The sequence below is a fragment of the Rana temporaria genome, chromosome 1, assembly GCF_905171775.1.
Source record: "Rana temporaria chromosome 1, aRanTem1.1, whole genome shotgun sequence".
NCBI classification, from domain to species: domain Eukaryota; kingdom Metazoa; phylum Chordata; class Amphibia; order Anura; family Ranidae; genus Rana; species Rana temporaria.
This window is the reverse complement of record NC_053489.1, coordinates 489,626,925-489,648,263: the sequence shown is the minus strand read 5'-3', so window position 1 is coordinate 489,648,263 and position 21,339 is coordinate 489,626,925. Positions and strand designations below refer to the sequence as shown.

The window sequence follows — 21,339 nt, the reverse complement described above, 5'->3', positions numbered from 1 at the left end:
AAGGTTTAGTAAATCTTCCCCAATGAATATTCTGTCACAGTACAATACTTGATAACAATGTTTTTATCATTATAATAAAAATCATCAATAAACTTTATAAACCTATAAACTTCGTTTTACTTTTCATGGCAAAAACATGAAAATGTATTAGATATTGCACAGGGAAAAGGCTTTTAACTGCATGACGCCAGTTTGCTGTAAAGAGTCTGGAGAAAAAACAAGTTTGAGTTTGGCAGTTATTCCCACCTTAAAAGGCTGCAGATTTTAGACAGCGTACATGTGCTAACAATAGCCACTGCTGCCAACCAATTTCATTTCTCAAGAAATTCAATGCAGCACCATAATTTCTACCTAGCAGACAGCAAAATGACATTTAAAAATACTTATGTTTACCATGTAATAATAAGTAGATATGTTTGTGAAGCATAGACATAAAAACACACATTTTTAGTAATTATGTTGCTTGCTTTTGTTCTTGTACCATATTGCATTTACAACATGGCATCTTAGGGAAGGTGAAAGAGGGCAGAACATTTTAAGAAATGGACTGCACAGGATGTTGGCTGCCAAGTAAAGTGTACTTTTATAACAGTAGCAAAAAATGCACTACAATATTCCCCCGCGAAGGCAGAATAATATTGGCATAGTAAATTCTATTTGCATTTTTTCCCAAATCTATGTCCAAAAAACTTTAACCCACCTACACCCCCCAATAATAAACAAAAATAATGTCCAATTTAAATACTTATTGAATGAAAAAATAGTCCCAAAGGCATTAGCAATGATATACAGTGTCCCAAGAAAGTGAATCAGTAAAGAAGATCTTGGCAGTGCCGGCCCAAGACATTGTGCTGCCTGGTACCAAGAATGAAATGCTGCCCCCCCCCAAAAAAAAATTACGTTCACCAAAATGCCCCCACATCCATTATTTTATATCATGATAACTAAAGTGGACCTATCATGGCTCTATACATGTATATAGGAGTATAAAAAGGACCTGTTATGGCTCTATTCATGCAATTAACCCCACAGTGGAGTGGAGAGCGGAACGGGAGGAGTGGTCGGGCGGCAATTAGCCCCACAGTGGAGTGGAGAGTGGAGCTGGCAGAATGGGATGGCGTGCGGGCAGGAAATTTGCTGCCCCCCTGAAAGTGCTGCCTGGTACAATGGTACCATCGGGTCCCATGGTAGGGCCAGCCCTGGATCTTGGTGTACATTCTCCAAGTGCTCCATCACCTATGTGTGCAATAAAGACTCTTACCAGAGTTGGTGGACTCTTTAAGAGTCAAAAAGGCATATATACGTTAATGGACCCTATAAAAGGGAATGGTCATCTTCCAGATCGCCACCTCATCTTCATGAATACCAGAGTTAATGATTTGTCTATGTCTTGTGCTGCTGGGTATTAGCTCACTGAAGAAGTATTCCCTACCCCTCCATAGTGGAAGGGAGACCAAAATACTTCAAAACGTTGGATACGAAATTTGCAAGATGTTGGATGAGAAATTAGAGAAACATTATGCTGAACATGAATCCTAATTCAAATGTTATATGACCAAGGCGGAACTGCAAAGAGAAGCTCAATCACTGTGCGACAAATAATTTACTGATATTCATAAAGATGCTGTGGTGATCTGGAGAATGCTCATCACCTTTTATAGGGTCCAATTAAGTACTCTTTTTGATTAAAGAGTCCACCAACTCTGGTAAGAGTCCTTATTGCATACATAGGTGGTGGAGCACTTGGACAATTGATGGTATACACCGGGATCTTCTTCCCGGATTCACTTTCTTTTTTGGGACAATGTGTTTCATTGCTATTGCCTTTGGGACTATAGGGGGACTATTGTTTTATTCAATATAGATTTATATTGGACATAAATGTTGTTTATTGTTGTTTAGATTAATTTAGTGTGGCATCTATTTTTTATTTCACTTTTTTGGATTAATATACCATGCAATACCCTAATGTGATATTTTTTAAATGTCAATTTTTATGTTGTAGTTTAGGACCCTTTCTTTTTCCAAAGCCACCAATAATACTAAAATCAATTTTGCTAAATGTAAGTGTACAGTGTATAAATGCTCATGACAGTCTGAGCCTGTAGGGTGATAAGATTAAAATAGCAGTAGTGGAAAACAAGATAGGCAGTTTAAAGTGACCCTGTCAGAGGTTACAACATGCCAAAAAAATCTAACCAGTCAAGCGACATTTTAATTACCCAACTGTAGGGTTTTTTGCTGAAACTTTAAGCTTCATATAGACGTATCAACATTTGGACAACAGGAACCGGACACATTTTGATCTGTGTGTACCCCTCTTTGTCTGTCAAACAGTCCTGCTGGAAAAACAGCATTCAGTCAGCCACTGCAGCCAATGGATGACAACATGCTGGTTAAACAAACAAAAACTCAAAGTGTAGACCGAGCTTAATTTTGTTACAAAGTTGCCAGCACCAACCCTATTTGACTCCTTGGGTCTGAGAGAGATTTCCTCTATGGGCCACTGGGGTTTCTCCTGCTGATCCCTAGTCACTGTACAATAATGATGTAATGATCAGATGGAGGAACCACAGCAGTTAGAGGAACCCAATATTCTACATACTTGAAAGTGTGGAATGGGATTGGTGCCAGGAGCTTTCCTATACCGCAAGTTTGAGGAAACACGCTCACAGACAAATGTATAGAATATTACTTTCTTCACTGGTTACTTCCTTTGGCACCCTGACAGGGTCACTTTAAAGGGGTTGTAAAGGTTTGTTTTTTATTTTCTAAAAAAGTTCCTTTCAGCTAGTGCATTGTTGGTTCAATTACCTTTTCTTTTGATTTCCCTTCTAAATGTTTTCTTTTCTTTGTCTGAATTTATCAATTCCTGTTTTTCCTCAGTAAACTTGCCCCCATCATCTGAGCCGTTCTGGCTGGGGGTTAGTCAGCCAGAGCAGCTTACTGAGGAGGAACAGGAAGTGAGAAATGCAGACAATGAAAACAAAGAAAAAATACATTTAGAGGGGAAATCGAAGGAAAAGGTAAGTGAACCAACAATGCACTAGCTTAAAGGAACCTATTTAGAAAATAAAAAACAAACCTTTACAACCCCTTTAAGTTCAGAACCCCACTCCAAGGTTAGTTTATTGCTCACTATGTAATTTAGGATAACATGAAACAAGATGCAGTTATGTGACATTTACTAATATGAATCATTACCTTTTTACACGTATTTGAAGATTGTCAGTTGATTTTTCAATAAGCTTCACAACTTCAGAGTAAGGAATATCAGCACAAGAAATCTCATTGATGGAGATCACCTCATCTCCTACACATAATCCAGCATCTGAGGCCTTGCTTGTGCTGCGAACCTGAGATAAACCAGAAGAAAAGCAGGTCAATGACTTCTAAGTAATTTTCTAGCAAAAAAATAATTATTTTAACTTTTAAACATTGGGGTAGATTCAGGTAGGGGCGTGCAATGATACGGCGGCGCAGCGTATCGTATTTACTCTACGCCGCCGTAACTTACAGGAGCAAGCGCTGTATTCACAAAGCACTTGCTCCGTAAGTTGTGGCGGCGTAGCGTAAATGGGGCCGGCGTAAGCCTGCGTAATTCAAATGTGGAAGGGGGGCGTGTTATATGTAAATAATGGATGACCCGACGTGATTGACGTTTTGTACAGATGCGCCGTCCGTGTACATATCCCAGTGTGCATTGCTTCCAAGTACGGTGCAACGACGTATTGGTTTCGACGTGAACGTAAATTATGTCCAGCCCTATTCGCGAACGACTTACGCAAACGACGTACAAAAATTCAAATTTCGCCGCGGGAACGACGTCCATACTTAACATTGCGTGCGCCTCCTAATAGCAGGAACAACCTTACACCGAAAAAGCCTAATGTAAACAACGTAAATAAATTGCGCCGGGCGTACGTACGTTTGTGAATCGGCGTATCTAGTTAATTTGCATAATCTACGCCGACAACAACGGAAGCGCCCCTAGCGGCCAGCGTAAGAATTCACCCTAAGATAAGACGGCGTAAGAGATTTATGCCAGTCGTATGTTAGGCTAATGTCGGCGTATCTAGCTTTCTGAATACAGAAAGTAGATACGCCGGCACAGCTTTGGAATTACGCGGCCTATCTATGGATACGCGGGCGTAATTCTTTCCTGAATCTACCCCATTGAGTCTGAAAAATAGACCCGGTCGTTGTTAAATATGTAAAAGCTATTCACTGCTGTGATTTGCTTTACAGCAATACTCATAATTCTTGGCTAAAAGAAGATGGATAGAGATTACTTTTTCACAGGTTTATTATTTTATTGTCCTAAATCTAGATTTAAACCTCACATAGTGAAATGAATGACAACACAAATCAAAAGCTCTCTGGACCGTTCAAAACAAATATACAGTAAAACCTTGGTTTAAGAGTAACTTGGTTTGAGAGCGTTTTGCAAGACAAGCAAAACATTTTTTTTTACTTGATATACAAGTGACGTGCTATTCCATTTGATTTTGGATGATGGTACGGTTCTAAATTCAAGATTACTTGTTTACCTTAGAGGCAAAAAAGTTAACAAGTAGCGTCATGTCACAACTGAGTATAAAAGAGAAGAGAGGCGCCTCTAAGTGTAGCAACATTTAGCAACTTATTGCTACACTTAGAGGCGCTTCTCTTCTTTTTCATACTCTGTAGCTCCTGCTGGATTTTGCTTCTAATCCCCTTGTGGAGGCTTCCATTTGTTGATGGACATTTTATAGTTACACAAACCGGTCACATTGCTATAATATTTTTATATGGACTATTAACTGAAGGACTTATGAATAAATGGTTGTAGAACGAATCATTTGCGTTTCCATTATTTCTTATGGGGAAATTTGCTTTGATATACAAGTGCTTTGGATTACAAGCATGTTTCTAGAACTAATTATGCTCGCAATCCAAGGTTTTACTGTAAACCCCTTAACAGCACAGATTATTTGTATTCTAATCTAAACTATTAGGACCAGACTTTTTTTGGTTCTCTCTGCTGTTGTTGAAATATGAATGAAATATAATGTTATTATTTCCCATGACAAAAAACAAAGCGATTGTTAAGGATGTTAGTTATACACTACTAGATACGTTTTCGTATATGGGAGTAACACTGAGAAATATGTTTTGGAAAGATTTTGTGCATTTTATGCTCTTAAAAAATCTAAATATTTAATAGGCATAGATCCAGTGTATGGAAACAATAAGACAACAGTAAAGTTAGCCCATGTTTTTGTAAACATCCCTTGTAATAGAAAAAAACATGACATGACAGGTCCCCTTAAATATGAGATCTGGGGTCAAAAAGACCTCAAATCTCATATTTACACTAAAATGCAATAAAAAAAATAATTGTCTTTTAAAAAAAACAAAATAATAAAATTTTCCCTTAAGAGCTATGGGCGGAAGTGACGTTTTGACGTTGCTTCCGTCCTGCAATTACTTGGAGACGGGTGGGGACCATCTTCCCCTCACTCATCTCCATGTCAGGCTAGGGACAGGTCCAGATCCCCACTGCCGATGAGAATGATCTTGCGGCGAATCCTTTGAAAGAGAAACGCCAGCTTTTGAAGAAGATACCGGGGTTACGGTAGCTAGCTGCTACCATAACAGCGGTATTCCTCTTCAAATAAAGGACGTTTAGGCTTCATTTCCACTGGCGTTTTTACAGCCACTTGTGCTAGCCTTTTTTACAGCTTAAAAACGCCTGTTAGCGGTAGCGTTTTTGCGCGTTTTTGAGCGTTTTTGAACGTTTTTTAATGTCTGGCGTTTTTACAGCTCTATTGCTGGAGCCACAGAATGCCCTGGTCCCGCGTTTTTTTTACAGCTCAAAAACGCCTATGCCATTTGCAGCTCAAAAACGCCTATGTGGGCATGATGCCATAGAATAACATGGACAGGCGTTTTTAAGCTGTAAAAAACGCTCAGAAAAGTGGCTGTAAAAACGTCAGTGGAAATGAAGCCTTATAGTCGTACGACAGGAAGGAAGTGGTTAAAGCTTGCAGGAGGAGTTTCCATTCTTCTCTGACTGTCCTATGAGGCTGCAGGACCCCTGACCCCCTGTCTGCACAGTGCTGATTGGCCCAATCACATGCACTCTCCCAAGACAACAAAAAAAATATCTAGCAATAAAGTAGGGAGTATCCCAATTTGGCTGCATGAAAAGAAAAACACTTTAAGCTTATGTGTGGGGTAGTCAAGTAGTGAAATGGGCAGTAGTAGGAACCTGTAAGTATGCAGAGGTGCACATATGAATAGGTACATCCTGTAAGTGTGCACACCCATGCATCTTCTGTGAGTAGGCTTTGACTAACAAACCAGGTCAAATTGTTTAAATCAAAACACATCAGCCAACATCTGGTGATCATTAGTGTTGAGCAGAATATGCCATATTCGATTTCGCGATATATCTCGAATATATATTCGAATATTCGAGATATATTCGCTAAATTCGAATATTCGTGATATTTTATCGAAATTAAATGATTGCGATTTTTCGCTATTGCGAATGCGAAAATAATTGCGATTTTTTGATAACTGCGGTAGGAGCACTCTGATTGGCTCAGAATATTCGTGATATTTTATCGAAATATCGCAACATGCGAATGCGATATTTATTGCGCAATTTCGAGAAATGCTGGAGGAGCGCTCTGATTGGCTCAGAATATTCGTGATATTTTATCGAAATATCGCAACATGCGAATGCGATATTTATTGCGCAATTTCGACAAATGCTGTAGGAGCACTCTGATTGGCTCAGAATATTTGTGATATTTTACAATACAAAATAATTGCGAATATTCGGCAAATGCGGAAGGAGCACTCTGATTGGCTCAGAATATTCTTGATATTTTACAATACAAAATAATTGCGAATATTCGGCAAATGCGGAAGGAGCACTCTGATTGGCTCAGAATATTCTTGATATTTTACAATACAAAATAATTGCGAATATTCGGCAAATGCGGAAGGAGCACTCTGATTGGCTCAGAATATTCTTGATATTTTACAATACAAAATAATTGCGAATATTCGGCAAATGCGGAAGGAGCACTCTGATTGGCTCAGAATATTCTTGATATTTTACAATACAAAATAATTGCGAATATTCGGCAAATGCGGAAGGAGCACTCTGATTGGCTCAGAATATTCTTGATATTTTACAATAGAAAATAAAAAGTGTTTTGCATTGGTGGTGATTCTTTACTCTATCCATCTGTCACAGCCGTTTGTCAATCAAACACCTTGAAGATTGAACACGTTCATGCTGCATGCTTTGGACTTTTTTTCACTTCACATATCAAAGACATTTTTAAGAAAGATTATTTTTCTATTATTGGGACTATATTTCTTTATATATTTGTTTCACTGTGTATTTCACAAGTTATTTGCGCTTGCTTATTTTATAATTTGCCCACATGTCTTGTCACTAGACATATTTTCTATTCTTGTAGAGCGACTCCATTTTCTGTCTTGTATTAATTTATGTTGTATAACATTTTTGAGTTGCTGCTGTATTCTCCCCTTTTTTAAGGTATGCGCAATTTTTTCCTTCTTACAAAAAATAATAATATCAAACATACAAATATTCATAACATACACATACACAAAGCCCCCCCCTTTTGCATCAGAGACAATCAGAGTTCTCCTACCACAGTTATCGAAAATTCGCAATCATTTTCGCATTCGCAATAGCGAAAAATCGCAATTTTTTTTTTTCAATTTGGCAACATAAAAGGATCGCCTCAGCTTAGCTACTCGGCCCAGGGTCTCTAATCATACCAGCAATGCTTTTAGACGTCGATAGGGTGTGATCTGTTTTAAAAATCAAATTGAAAAAATGCGAATATTCGGAATTGCGAATATTCACCGCGAAATTCGAAATATAGCGCGATTTCTCGAATATGCTATATTCGAGTCGAATATTCGCAATGCGAATATTCGTGAGCAACACTAGTGATCATTGCCATTTAGCTTTGTTCACCAGACAGTAGTCTTCTATAAACACTGTTTTGTATTAGAAATCTGTTTCTCAAATCACCATACACAGAGACATTAAAACAAGGAGCTTAGATAATGTCATACCTCCCAACTTTTTGAGATGGGAATGAGGGACACCTACTAGCAAACATATGTAGGAATAGGACACGCCCCCTACCACACCCCCTTTAAAGGAGAATTAACCCCAAAAAATATTTATTAAATCTACAAGGGCATTTTTTTTACCACTACTATTCCTTTATATTGGCTTTTAACATTTACAAACGCAGCAATTTAGAATTTGATGAAAGGTTTAGACTTTTTGAAAGATACAGTGCCTTGCAAAAGTATTCACCCCCTTGGCATTTTTCGTGTTTTGTTGCCTCACAACCTGGAATTAATATGGATTGCTTGAGGATTTGCATCATTTAATTTACAGAACATGTCCACAACTTTGAAGATTTTTTTTTTTTTATTGTGAAGCAAACAACAAATAGGACAAAATCGAAAAAGTCAATGTGCATAATTATTCACCCCCCTAAAGTCAATACTTTGTAGAACCACCTTTTGCAGCTATCACAGCTCCGAGTCGCTTTGGATAAGTCTCTATGAGCTTGCCAAACCTTACCACTGGGATTTTTGCCCATTCCTCCTTGCAAAACTGCTCCAGCTCCTTCAAGTTGAATGGTTTCCGCTTGTGAACAGCAATCTCTAAGTCTGACCACAGATTTTCTATTGGATTGAGGTCTTGGCTTTGACTAGGCCATTCCAACACATTTACATGTTTCCCCTTAAACCACTTAAGTGTTGCTTTAGCAGTGTGTTTGGGGTCATTGTCCTGTTGGAAGGTGAACCTCCGTCCTAGCCTCAAACCACACACAGAGTGGTACAGGTTTTTCTCAAGAATATCCCTTTATTTTGCACCATCCATCTTTCCCTCAACTCTGACCAGTTTCCCGGTCCCGACTGCTGAAAAACATCCCCACAGCATGATGCTTCCACCACCATGTTTCACTGTGGGGATGGTGTTCTTTGGTTGATGTGATGGGTTTGCGCCAGACATAGCATTTTCTTTGATGGCCAAAAAGTTACATTTTAGTCTCATCAGACCAGAGCACCTTCCTCCATACATTTTGGGAGTCTCCTACATGCCTTTTCGCAAACTCAAAACATGCCATTTAGTTTTTTTGCTGATAGTAATGGCTTCCTTCTGGCCACTCTGCCATAAAGCCCAACTTTATGGAATTTACAGCTTATTGTCTTCCTATGTACAGATACTCCTGTCTCTGCTGTGGAACTCTGCAGCTCCCCCAGGGTTACCTTAGATCATCAAAGATTTGGATATTTTTTTATAACCTAACCCTGACTTGTACTTCTCAACAACATTGTTCCTTACTTGTTTGGAGAGCTCCTTGGTCTTCATGTCAGTGTTTTGTTAGTTGTGCCTCTTGCTTAGGTGTTGCTGTAATAAAGCTTACCTGTAGGTAAAATTAATGGGCCATATTCTGAGTAAATATCCGCCTGCTTCGCTTAGGGCACTTACACTCCGCTGTCCCAACTTACTGGAGCAGGTGTTGTATTCCCCAACCACTTGCTCCATAAGTTGGGACAGCGGAGTGTAAGTGTCCCGGCGTAGCCTGGCGGATCTCCAAGGGGGCGGCTTCTATTCAAATGAAGCGCGCCCCCGATACAAAAGAACTGGGCATGCGCCGGGCTGCAAAAAGCCCAGTGCGCATGCTCCAGTTCTCGGGGGAAAACGTCAATGACGCCGACGTGTGCGTCATTGACGTAAAGTCGTATTCAAGAACGACTTACGTAAACGACGTATCCGACGAAAAAACACGACGGAGACCCGACGCCATCCGTAACATGGCCTACGCGAGACTTGCGGAAACTTACCCCTCATATAGCAGGGGTAAGTTTCCGCTTACGCAAACGACGTTAGCGACGGTTACGCGACGCTAATATGTTCGTGAATCGGCGTAGAAGGATCATTTGCATACGCAAATGACTCCTTCACTTAAATGCCATCTAGCGGCGGCCGGCGTCATTGCATTTAAGATCCGCCAGTGTAAGTGACTTACAGATGGCGGATCTTAAGTGTATCTATGCAAAACTGATTCTGAGAATCAGGAGCATAGATACACGGGTCAAAAAAGGGAGTTACGATGGAGTATCCTGAGTTACTCCATCGTAACTTTACTCAGAATATGGCCCAATATGTCCTAAACTTGTACAGTTTAGGAGATATTCCCTATGCATGCAGCCGCTGACGTCACAGCATATGCGCTCTAAATGCCCCAGCTGAAGGTCCAGAAACGTTGCCAGACCTTGCTGTTAAAGAAAACTCCTGCGTGCATGCGCGGGAGTGACGTCATCGTGGCTCCAGCCACTCACAACGTCGGAACCCGGAAGACACGCCGAGGGCAAGATGTCAGCTCCCTCGGCGTGGACCGGGCTCTGATTCGTTCTGTGGTAAGTATTTCATAATGAGCTAGTATGCTCATTATGCCTTTGTCTTGCAGAATTTTTTTTTCCTTTTTTTTTTTTTTTTTATGTGCAAGTTTACTACCACTTTTTTTTGTTTAAAGATTTACTTATGTAACACATTCATTATATACTTTTTTTTACTATACAGAAGCATAAAATGCCCATAATGCAAATATACACTATAAGCCTAGAAATTGTAAATTATGGACATCTCGCTAATACAAAGCCTCCCTCCGTATAATATTTACTATATTTAAAACATTTTTAGTTTCTTCAGTTACTTCCTGGTTTCTTGCATAGGCAAATAATGTCATACATCCCAGGAGTATTCTGGAGGGGGAGGGGTTTTCTCAGCTAAGCACGCTCTCCTGCTTATATGCCTGAAATAAGGGCAGATGAATGCCAGGAAGTTAATGCTACACGAATCACCTGACCTTACTCGAGATGGCCACAGCCAGAAATGCTAGGGGGGTTTCGGGGTGATTTCTCAGCAAAGTACAGCGCAGAGACATGGATGGTTGGGGGAGTTTGCTTTTTAAAAACAAAATAAATAGCATTTTTGCTTTGTGGTGATTAGAAGCAGTGTAGTTCTGCTTTAATCACAAAGGTGTTCAATAGGTTTGAGGTCAGGGTTGTGTGCACGCCACCGGAGTTCCTCCACATCAAACCTATTAACCACTTCGTTACCGGGCCTATTTTGGCACTTTTCTCCTTTATGTAAAAATCTATTTTTTTTTGCTAGAAAATTAATCAGAACCCCCAAACATTATATATTTTTTTTAGCAGACACCCTAGGGAATAAAATGGCAGTCATTGCAACTTTTTTTCTGGCACGGTATTTGCGCAATCATTTTTCAAACGCCTTTTTTTAGGGAAAAAAACAGTTTCTTGAGTTAAAAAATAACAAAACAGTAAAGCTTTAAAATTGCGCACACTCATGGAATGGCGCCAAACTTCGGTACTTAAAAATCTCCATAGGCAACGCTTTCATTTTTTTTACAGGTTACTATTTTTGAGTTACAGAGGAGGTCTAGTGCTAGAATTGTTGCACACGCTCTAACGCATGCGATGATACCTCACATTTGGTGTTTGAACGGTGTTTACATATGTGGGCGGGACTTGCATGCGCGTTCGCTTCTGCACGCGAGCGACCGGGACAGGGGCGTTTTAAAAAAAATTTTAATTTTTTTTTTTACTTAATTTTTTTATTTTTACACTTTTTTTTACATTTTTTTTTGATCACTTATTCCTATTACAAGGAATGTAAACATCCCTTGTAATAAGAATCACTGTGACAGGTCCTCTTTATGGAGAGATGTGGGGTCAATAAGACCCCACATCTCTCCTACAGGCTTACAAGCATGAAATCAGTGAAAAAGAATCACCGATTACATGCCGACAGCCGAGATAGCGGCTTTGTTTACTTTCGGGTACCGGGCGTGACGTCATAACGTCGCGCCCGGTCCTCCGACGGTCATAGAGATGACTGTGACCGTCTGGTCACCAGTCATCTCTATGGTTCACCAACGAGCGCGGGCCGGTTCGCTCTCCGGGCCCCCGATGGCACGGGAGAGCCCGGAGAAGCACCGGATGGCGGCGGGAGGGGGGGGACGTCCCCTCTCGCTGCCTAGAAGAACGATCGAGTGGCGGAACTGCCGCTTTGATCATTCGTCTGGTGCACAGAATCGCGGGCTGAAGACGGCGATATCTGAATGATGCCTGCAGCTGCAGGCATCATTCAGATATCACCGCACAAAGCCGAGGACGTCCCAGGACGTCCTCTGGGTCTCAAGTGGTTAAAGGGGTTGCAAAGGTTTGTTTTTTATTTTCTAAATAGGTTCCTTTAAGCTAGTGCATTGTTGGTTCACTTACCTTTTCCTTCGATTTCCGTTCTAAATGTTTTTTTTCTTTGTCTGAATTTCTCACTTCTTGTTCCTCCTCAGTAAGCTGTTCTGGCTGACTAACCCCCAGCCAGAATGGCTCGGATGATGGGGGCAAGCTTACTGAGGAGAACAGGAAGTGAGAAATTCAGACAAAGGGAAAAAAAAACATTTAGAAGGGAAATCGAAGGAAAAGGTAAGTGAACCAACAATGCACTAGCTTAAAGAAACCTATTTAGAAAATGAAAAACTAACCTTTACAACTTTAAAATGCATAAATATGCAAAACATTAGGTGAAAAGGAAAACTAGGCATGGAAACCCCCATGACATTGAGATACATTATTTTTTAGCCTGTAAAACACAGATCCAGCACTTCTGCTAGTGTAATAAAGGACACGATACACAGACTTTATAGAAGACAGATGATGCCAAAACACAGTGAGCCCAACTAACATTTACAAATAAGGAATGGCATGCTCCGTTTATTTCTCAGGGGTAAGAATGTAAATAGCCTGGTAGCGGTTTTGGAAGCAATAATGAAAGAGATGTTACTTCAAAAACTCACTTATAACATTTTATCCATCAGACTTTGCCATTAACATGTAACTTTCCAGTAGATGTGATCAGGAAATTTAAATCTTAGTAACAATGATTTCATGTACTGTAGGTGGTATATAATTAGATATGGGTTACCAGCATTTTGTGAATTGCACCTTTAGAGACTAGGCATGCTTACCAACTACAAAAAAATGTCAGTTCCCACATCTTAATGATTTATTGCCCTTTAACCACTTCCTTACTGGGCACTTAAACCCCCTTCCTGCCCAGAGGACTTTTTGCGATTCGGCACTGCGTCGCTTTAACTGACAATTGCGCGGTCGTGCGACGTGGCTCCCAAACAAAATTGACGTCCTTTTTTCCCCACAAATAGAGCTTTCTTTTGGTGGTATTTGATCACCTTTGCGGTTTTTATTTTTTGCGCTATAAACAAAAATAGAGCGACAATTTTGAAAAAAAAATAAAACATTTTTACTTGTTGCTGTAATAAATGGCTCAATTTTTTTTTAAAAAAAAAAATTTTATCCTCAGTCTAGGCCGATACGTATTCTACATATTTTTAGTAAAAAAAAAAATCGCAATAAGCGACTGGTTTGCGCAAAAGTTAGAGCGCCTACAAAATAAGGGACAGAATTATTATTTTTTTATTATTTTTTTTTTTTACTAGTAATGGCGGCGATCTGCGATTTTTATTGCGACTGCGACGTTATGGCGGACACATCGGACACTTTTGACAAATTTTTTGCCCAATTCACATTTATACTGCAATCAGTGCTATAAATATGCACTAATTACTGTATAAATGTGACTGGCATGGAAGGGGTTAACACTAGGGGGTGAGGAAGGGGTTAAATGTGTACCCTAATATTAGTGTTCTAACTGTGGGGGGAAGGGGGGTGACTGGGGGGGGTGACCGATCTGTGTCTCTATGTACAAGAGACACAGATCCGTCTCCTCTCTCCCCTGACAGCACCGCTGTCTGCGAGAGTCGGGAATGAGAGATGATCTCATATGTAAACATATGAGATCATCTCTCATTGGCCGCACAGATCGCCGATTGGCCGTTCACGGCGATCTGTGACTGGCTGTGTCCAAAGGACACGGCCAGCACAGCAGTTCCCCGCTGCGCGCTCGGGAAACGAGCAAAGGGGCTGCCGTCAATTGACGGCGCCTCAGAGATTTAGAACCACCCCGCGGCCGTCAATAGTCGTACAGCCGTCGGGAAGTGGTTAAATAATAACAGGCATCTGAATGATATTGTTTATATTGTCAAAACTTTTCTTTTTAGTTTTGGATAGAGTAGGAAGTGGGAGAGTCCTCTTGGAGAAATTCCCTCCACTTCCTGTCTCTTGGATAAAACAGGAAGTGGGATGGAATTTCTACAAAGACAGGAGAATTCTTCGTACACACGACCGAGGAACTCGACGGGCGAAACACATAGTTTTCCTCGTCGATTTCCTTGTTAGGCAGTCGAGGAACTCGACAAGCCAATTTTCTCCATTCCCGTCAAGGAAATAGAGAACATGCTCTCTTTTTGGCTCGTCGAGTTTCTCGACAGTTTCCTCGACGAAAATGTACACACGACCGGTTTCCTGCTTTTTGCCGAGAAACTCGGTCGTGTGTACGAGGCCTCAGACAGTTGCCATCTGAACAAGTTTCCTCATTAGAAGATTTCTCTTTCTCTTATCATGCTTATACTTGTCCCAATGCATGATAATTGCTACACCACTTTTATTTATCACGTTGGATGATTCCCACTGGTAAAAAAAAATAATGAACCCTGGCAGCAGGAGATATGAGGCGTAAGATGCAAGAGAGCAATGATATAGCAGCAAAGCAGCGTAGATTTTCAGTACATATTTTGAGGTATTTTTACCATGTTGAAGTGTTACTAAACCCAGCACCCTGCATTCACTATATCTGGTCTCCCACATTACACGGAACATGGAAAAGCAATTATTTTATTAAAATTTGAACTGTTAAATACCTTTTTTCATCAGCAGTATATAGCAGTCTTGTGACTTCTATCAGTGTCCAACTATGCACTGGTTAAAGCTTGTAGGAGGAGTTTACTGACTGTCCCATGAGACTGCAAGAGCCCTGACCCTTTGTCTGGACAGTGCTAATTGGCCTTGTGCTCTCTCACAAAAAAAACCTTTCTAGCAATACACACTAAACTGAGCATGTGCAGCCTGACTCCATAGCCTCTGTGTTATCAGGAAATTGTGAGGGGGTAGTGGAAGAAGGGGATGATCTGTGCATACAGGATTGCACTTTTTACACAATGCCAAGGATTAACCCCTTAGGTTCCACATTAAGTGTAAAAAGAATGCTTTACTGCATATACAGACTGGTTTTACTGTTGTGGATTTAGTAACATTTTAAACACAAATTGATGTACTAAAACTGGAGAGTGCAAAATGTGGTGCAGATGTGCATGGTGACCAATCAGCTTTTAACTTCAGCTTGTTCAATAAAGCTTTGAAAAAAAAAACTTGGAGGCTGGTTTCTTTACAGAGCTGCACCAAATCTTGCATCAACCTCACTGTTTCACTTTAGTCTTAAAGTTCTGGTTCTGATCTTGGTTCCATACTTTGTATGAAATCTTTCCAACTACGATGTATGCATATTTTTGCTATTTCCTATTGTGTCTAGGTGCATTTATGTATATTTATATGTTTATTTATTTTAGAGATATCCATACATATAAACTTTGAAAATATACTCCTGAAGAAGTGGTCCTTCCGCGAAACATGTAGAGGCGGAACTGTCAAGGGACGAACATCTGATCCTCCTCTACACGGATGGTTCTGCGTCTGCGTTTACAGTTCCTATTTTCAGAGATATAAAATGATGTATTCTGTATCCTCGCTCTAAAGGACCACTTTTAATTCTGTGTTTTTTCTCTTAATAAATTTATATTTTTGTATATATCACTTATTTGAGTCTTTATCGGGCCATGAAAGTCCAAAGTTGCCTCAAAACATCTGCTCTCTTTTTTGTAGGTTTAAAGTTGAATACATTTTTTTTTTGTGTGTATTTTTTTTTTTTTTTTTTTTTTTTTTAGATTTTGAACACATTTTTATCACATCTCAATTTACTCTGTTAAAGGGGTTATAAAGTTTTTTTATTTTCTAAATAGGTTTCTTTAAGCTAGTGCATTGTTGGTTCACTTACCTTTTCCTTCGAGTTCCCTTCTAAATGTTTTTTTTCTTTGTCTGAATTTCTCACTTCCTGTTCCTCCTCAGTAAGGTGTTCAGTAAGCTGTTCTAAATGACTTTCCACCACTCGGATGATGATGGTGGAAACCAGTGGCGGCTGGTGAAGTTTTAGGATGGGGGGGCGCAAGACCCCGCCCCTCCACATTGACCCCTCCCACTTCTTGTAAGCCACACCCCTTATAGAATCCACCTACTCCGTCCCCTGTATTCCACTTGCTTTCACTCATAGTTTCAGGAGTATACAGCTCAGCATCACAGGACAGAGTATATAGCCCAAGCATCACAGGACAGAGTATATAGCCCAAGCATCACAGGACAGAGTATATAGCCCAAGCATCACAGTATATAGCGCAGCCTTACAGATCGGCGCAAACAAACTGAAAAATTACACTGTTAGAAATGAGGGGTTCCCTCCATCATGAGGGGTTCCCACCTGTATATAGCACGTATCTGCATTCTTCACCCTGTAAATAGCACAGATCTGCATCCTGCAACATGTAAATAGCACATATCAGCACCCTGTAAATAGCACGTATTTGCATTTTGCAACCCCCCCCCCCCCCCCCCCAATCAGGTCAGCTACAGTGCTACACTATACACATGGCAGGGGGGTGATGGACACAACAATCAACCCCCCCCAAGACTAACACAGGGTGGCAGGGCAGACAGACACACTCCTCCGGGCTCCAGCCTCTTCTTCTTCTTGAACCCCAGGAGAAGATGGAGAACTACAAGTCCCAGCAGTGAGAGAAAAACTGGACAAAGATGGTGGATTGCATGCACCTGAGCACCTGGTAGTTCTCCATCGTCTCCGGGGGCTCAGGTGCATGCAATCCACACCCATTCACCTCAGAGCCTTATTGTATGTTTAACCTGCTGGGACTTGTAGTTCTCCATTGTCTCCTGTGGCTCAGGTGCATGCAATCCACCATCTTTGTCCAGTTTTTTCTCTCACTGCTGGGACTTGTAGTCCCATAGATGGTGGATTGCATGCACCCAAGCCCCCGGAGAAGATGGAGAACTACAAGTCCCAGCAGTGAGAGAAAAACTGGACAAAGATGGTGGATTGCATGCACCTGAGCCCCAGGAGAAGATGGAGAACTACAAGTCCCAGCAGGTTATAATATAAGGCTCCGAGGTGGATGGGTGTCCGGACATCCATCCACCTCGGAGCCTTATAATATAACCTGCTGGGACTTGTAGTTCCCCCATCTTCTCTTGGGGCTCAGGTGCATGCAATCCACCTTCTATGGGACTACAAGTCCCAGCATTAAAAAAAAAGGCATGACCACTCATCCTCCTTGTAGTTCTCCATTGTTTCCTGGGGCTCAGGTGTATGCTATCCACCATCTTTGTCCAGTTTTTCTCTCAGTGCTGGGACTTGTAGTCCCATAGAAGGTGGATTGCATGCACCTGAGCCCCAGTAGAAGATGGGGAACTACAAGTCCCAGCAGGTTATAATATAAGGCTCAGAGTTGGATGGGTGTCCAGACATCCATCCACCTCGGAGCTTTATATTATAACCTGCTGGGACTTGTAGTTCTCCATCGTCTCCTGGGGCTCAGGTGCATGCAATCCACCATCTTTGTCCAGTTTTTCCCATAGATGGTGGATTGCATGCACCTGAACCCCAGGAGAAGATGGAGAACTACAAGTCCCAGGAGTGAGAGAAAAACTGGACAAAGATGGTGGATTGCATGCACCTGAGCACCTTGTAGTTCTCCATCGTCTCCTGGGGCTCAGGTGCATGCAATCCACCATCTTTGTCCAGTTTTCTCACTGCTGGGACTTGTAGTCCCATAGATGGTGGATTTACAAGTCCCAGCAGGTTATACATACAATAAGGCTCTGAGGTGGATGGGTGTGGATGGCATGCACCTGAGCCCAGGAGAAGATAGGGAACTACAAGTCCCAGCAGGTTATAATATAAGGCTCTTAGGTGGATGGATGTCCGGACACCCATCCACCTAGGAGCCATATATTATAACCTGCTGGGACTTGTAGTTCCCCATCTTTTCCTGGGCTCAGGTGCATGCAATCCACACCCATCCACCTCAGAGCCTTATGAAATATAAATAGTGCATTTTATATACAACTATATAGATCAGACCAAAATGAGGGACAAATGAGGAGGAAAGAGGGACAGAGGGACATTTCTCCAAATCAGGGACAGTCCCTCCAAATCAGGGGCAGTTGGGAGCTGTTTTAAGGTATTAACCTGCCCTTCTACATGTGTCATGTCAGAGAGGGCTTATACCACAGAGGGGGGAGTTGTGACTGAGAAAATATATTTTAATAACTTGGGGTGTAGGTTTTTAGTGTTTTGGGTGTGTGGTGTTTTTACATTTTTGCAAGGATGCAGGGCAGCAAAAATAAAACTTGGGGTTCTAACCTTTCCCATCTGCGTCTAACACATCATAACACCTTTTGGCTAGAGTTGGACTTTAAGCACTTAAGACTCTATGTGGCTTCTATACAGATTCTAAGAAAAAAAAAAGATATTTTATTTCCAACCAATTGACCAGCCCATAGCTTTCAGCGGTGTAATATAACCAAATGTAACTTAACTTGTAAAGTTGTCGGCATGCTTCTCTTGATTTTTGTGACAGATCCAGGGCAAGAAATATGAGTAGACATGAGGTAATGTCCCTGTATTAAGAAGGCACCATGCAGACAACACTAGGCTATCACATTGCCCCAGCAAATGTAATTGCCTGAGAGGTGACCTAACAACTGAGAGCAGAAAATAATATAGCAATGACTTGTGTCTTCCTTTTTAATCAACTAAATATATGTCCATATAAAGTGGAGATAAATACAAACAAAATGTAAAAAGACTGCATGCAGTATGCAAACAGTTGTACAGGCAAGCAGGGGACACAACTCTCAGTAGAATGATAAGATTTATTAAAGCAGTATTAAACCCAAAAACAAACATTTATTATATTGCATCTTACTATGCTTAGATGTGATGGCTGTGTTAGTTTTCTTTTTTAGATGTTCTTTCTTCTATTTTCATCTGGGAATCCAGATGAGCACATTTATTTTTCAAAAGATCAAGCTATCCTGCAGATGTAGCCAGCTACAGGGATGCGACAAACCATTTACCATTGACAGGGGTGCTTACAGTTTATTTATTTATGCAAAGCCTTTATCCCATAAAGAAAGAAACCATAACTGCTTGTAAAGTCTTAGCTGGAGTTTTGCTTAAATTTGTTACTGTATCTAAATCTGCTAGTCCATCTACTGTAACACTCCTCTCCCCCCCAGACTGACAATGCTGCTGTCCAAAATGCCCCCCTGTGATCCTTCATGAAAAATGGGGGGCACTCTAATACAGGAGGTGTGTTTTTGTCAGAAATAGAAGGCAGCCACCACATCTAATGATTGGTAAGTATATTACGGTACATTTTGGTTTTGGGTTTAATAGCACTTTGAGCGTAGCAGCTTAGATTCCTGAGCAATGTCCCTAAAACTGCTGTTTGTATTTAACATGCGTTAGGCCAATGGTTAGGCTGAAAGTGACAAGGTTAAAATGTGGACCCTACCGATCACAAAAAAGGGGCCCACTACTGTAACCTGCTTTATAGCTTGCTTGTACCCCCAACCTACCCCAACCTTAAAAAGACGGATTTTACTATTTCCATGTTAAAAATAAAGCTGTTTAGAGTATAGGAAAACTATTGAGGGGTTGCTCATGAAGCACTCATAAAATATCCCCATGTGCAGGAAAAACTCTGTGCATGTGCAGATGTGCCAAAGGGGCTCTGCCAGGACCCAGCAATTGGCAGAGCCCTTTAGTACTGTATATCTGTACATGCCCTGTAATGGTGGTGCAGAATGGGGGAGCGAAGCCACAAAGAACATGAGGCTGAAGCTCTAATGCCGCGTACAGACGGTTGTTTTTTGTGATGAAAAAAAACAACGTTTTAAATCATGAAATAAAACAACGTTTTTGAAACATCATTTTCAAAAACGATGTTGCCTACACACCATCGTTTTTTCACAATGCTCTAGCAAAGCGAGGTTACGTTTCACCACTTTTTTCCATTGAAGCTCACTTCATAACTAGCTTCTGGGCATGCGCGGGTTTAAAAACTTTGTTTTAAACGTCGTTTTTTGCTACACACGGTCAATTTCTGTGAAACAAAAAACGACGTTTTGAAAAACGACACAAAAAATTCGAGCATGTTTGAATTTTTTTTTGGTCGTTTTTTTGAAGACATAAAACAACGTTTTGCCCACACACAATCATTTTAAATGAAGTTTTTTAGAACGTCGTTTTTTTTCATCACAAAAAAACGACCGTCTGTACGCGGCATAAGCCTTCTGCATTTGTTTTATTGAAACATAGGAGGAATTCATCTGATTTACATACATTTAGATGTGTGTTGAGAATATCTAATTTGCCTCTGGATATTACACAGATTGATTAAACACACAGGGCCAAATTCTCAAAAAGTCTGCGTAACTTAAATTTCAGCAGTTAAGTTACACTGACTTAAAATTTCTACCTAAGTGCCTGATCGTCAAAGCACTTAGGTAGAAATTACACGCTGTGTAACTTAAGTGCCGCCGTCGTAAGGCGGTCCTCCTCTCCTGGGGGCGTGTAAAATTTAAATGAGGCGCGCTCCCGCGCCGGCCGTACTGCGCATGCGTGTGACGTAATTTTCCCGACGTGCAGCGCGCGAACGTAATTAACGCCGGTCGGCTTTGAGAATTTCGACGGGACACTAAAGTTGCGACGGGTGAAAAAAAAAGACGCGCCGGGAAAACAAATAATTATAAAAAAAAATGTCAGCGTCGCTCAGCATGCATTCCTGAGAGGGAGAACTCCATGCCAATTTTCAAAGAAAAAAACGGCATGGGTTCCCCCCCCCAGGAGCATACCAGGCCCTTAGGTCTGGTATGGGTTGTAAGGAGACCCCCCTACGCCGAAAAATTGACGTAGGGGGTCCCCCTACAATCCATACCAGACCCGTATCCAAAGCACGCTACCCGGCCGGCCAGGAATGGGAGTGGGGAACGAGCGAGCGTCCCCCCCCCCTCCTGAGCCGTGCCAGGCCGCATGCCCTCAACATGGGGGGGTTGGGTGCTCTGGGGCAGGGGGGCGCACTGCGGGCCCCCCCACCCCAGAGCACCCTGTCCCCATGTTGATGAGGACAGGACCTCTTCCCGACA

General features: G+C 41.3%; 1 protein-coding gene across 1 annotated transcript in view; it reads right to left on the bottom strand.

Annotated features, from left to right (window-relative positions):
- Nucleotides 1-21,339, bottom strand: part of SYNPO2 (synaptopodin 2) — a 327,710-nt gene that overhangs the window by 110,018 nt on the left and 196,353 nt on the right. Inside the window, exon 2 of the mRNA XM_040330158.1 lies at nucleotides 3,205-3,356. Within this exon, the coding sequence (XP_040186092.1) occupies nucleotides 3,205-3,356 (152 nt within the window). The remainder of the gene's footprint in view (nucleotides 1-3,204; nucleotides 3,357-21,339) is intronic.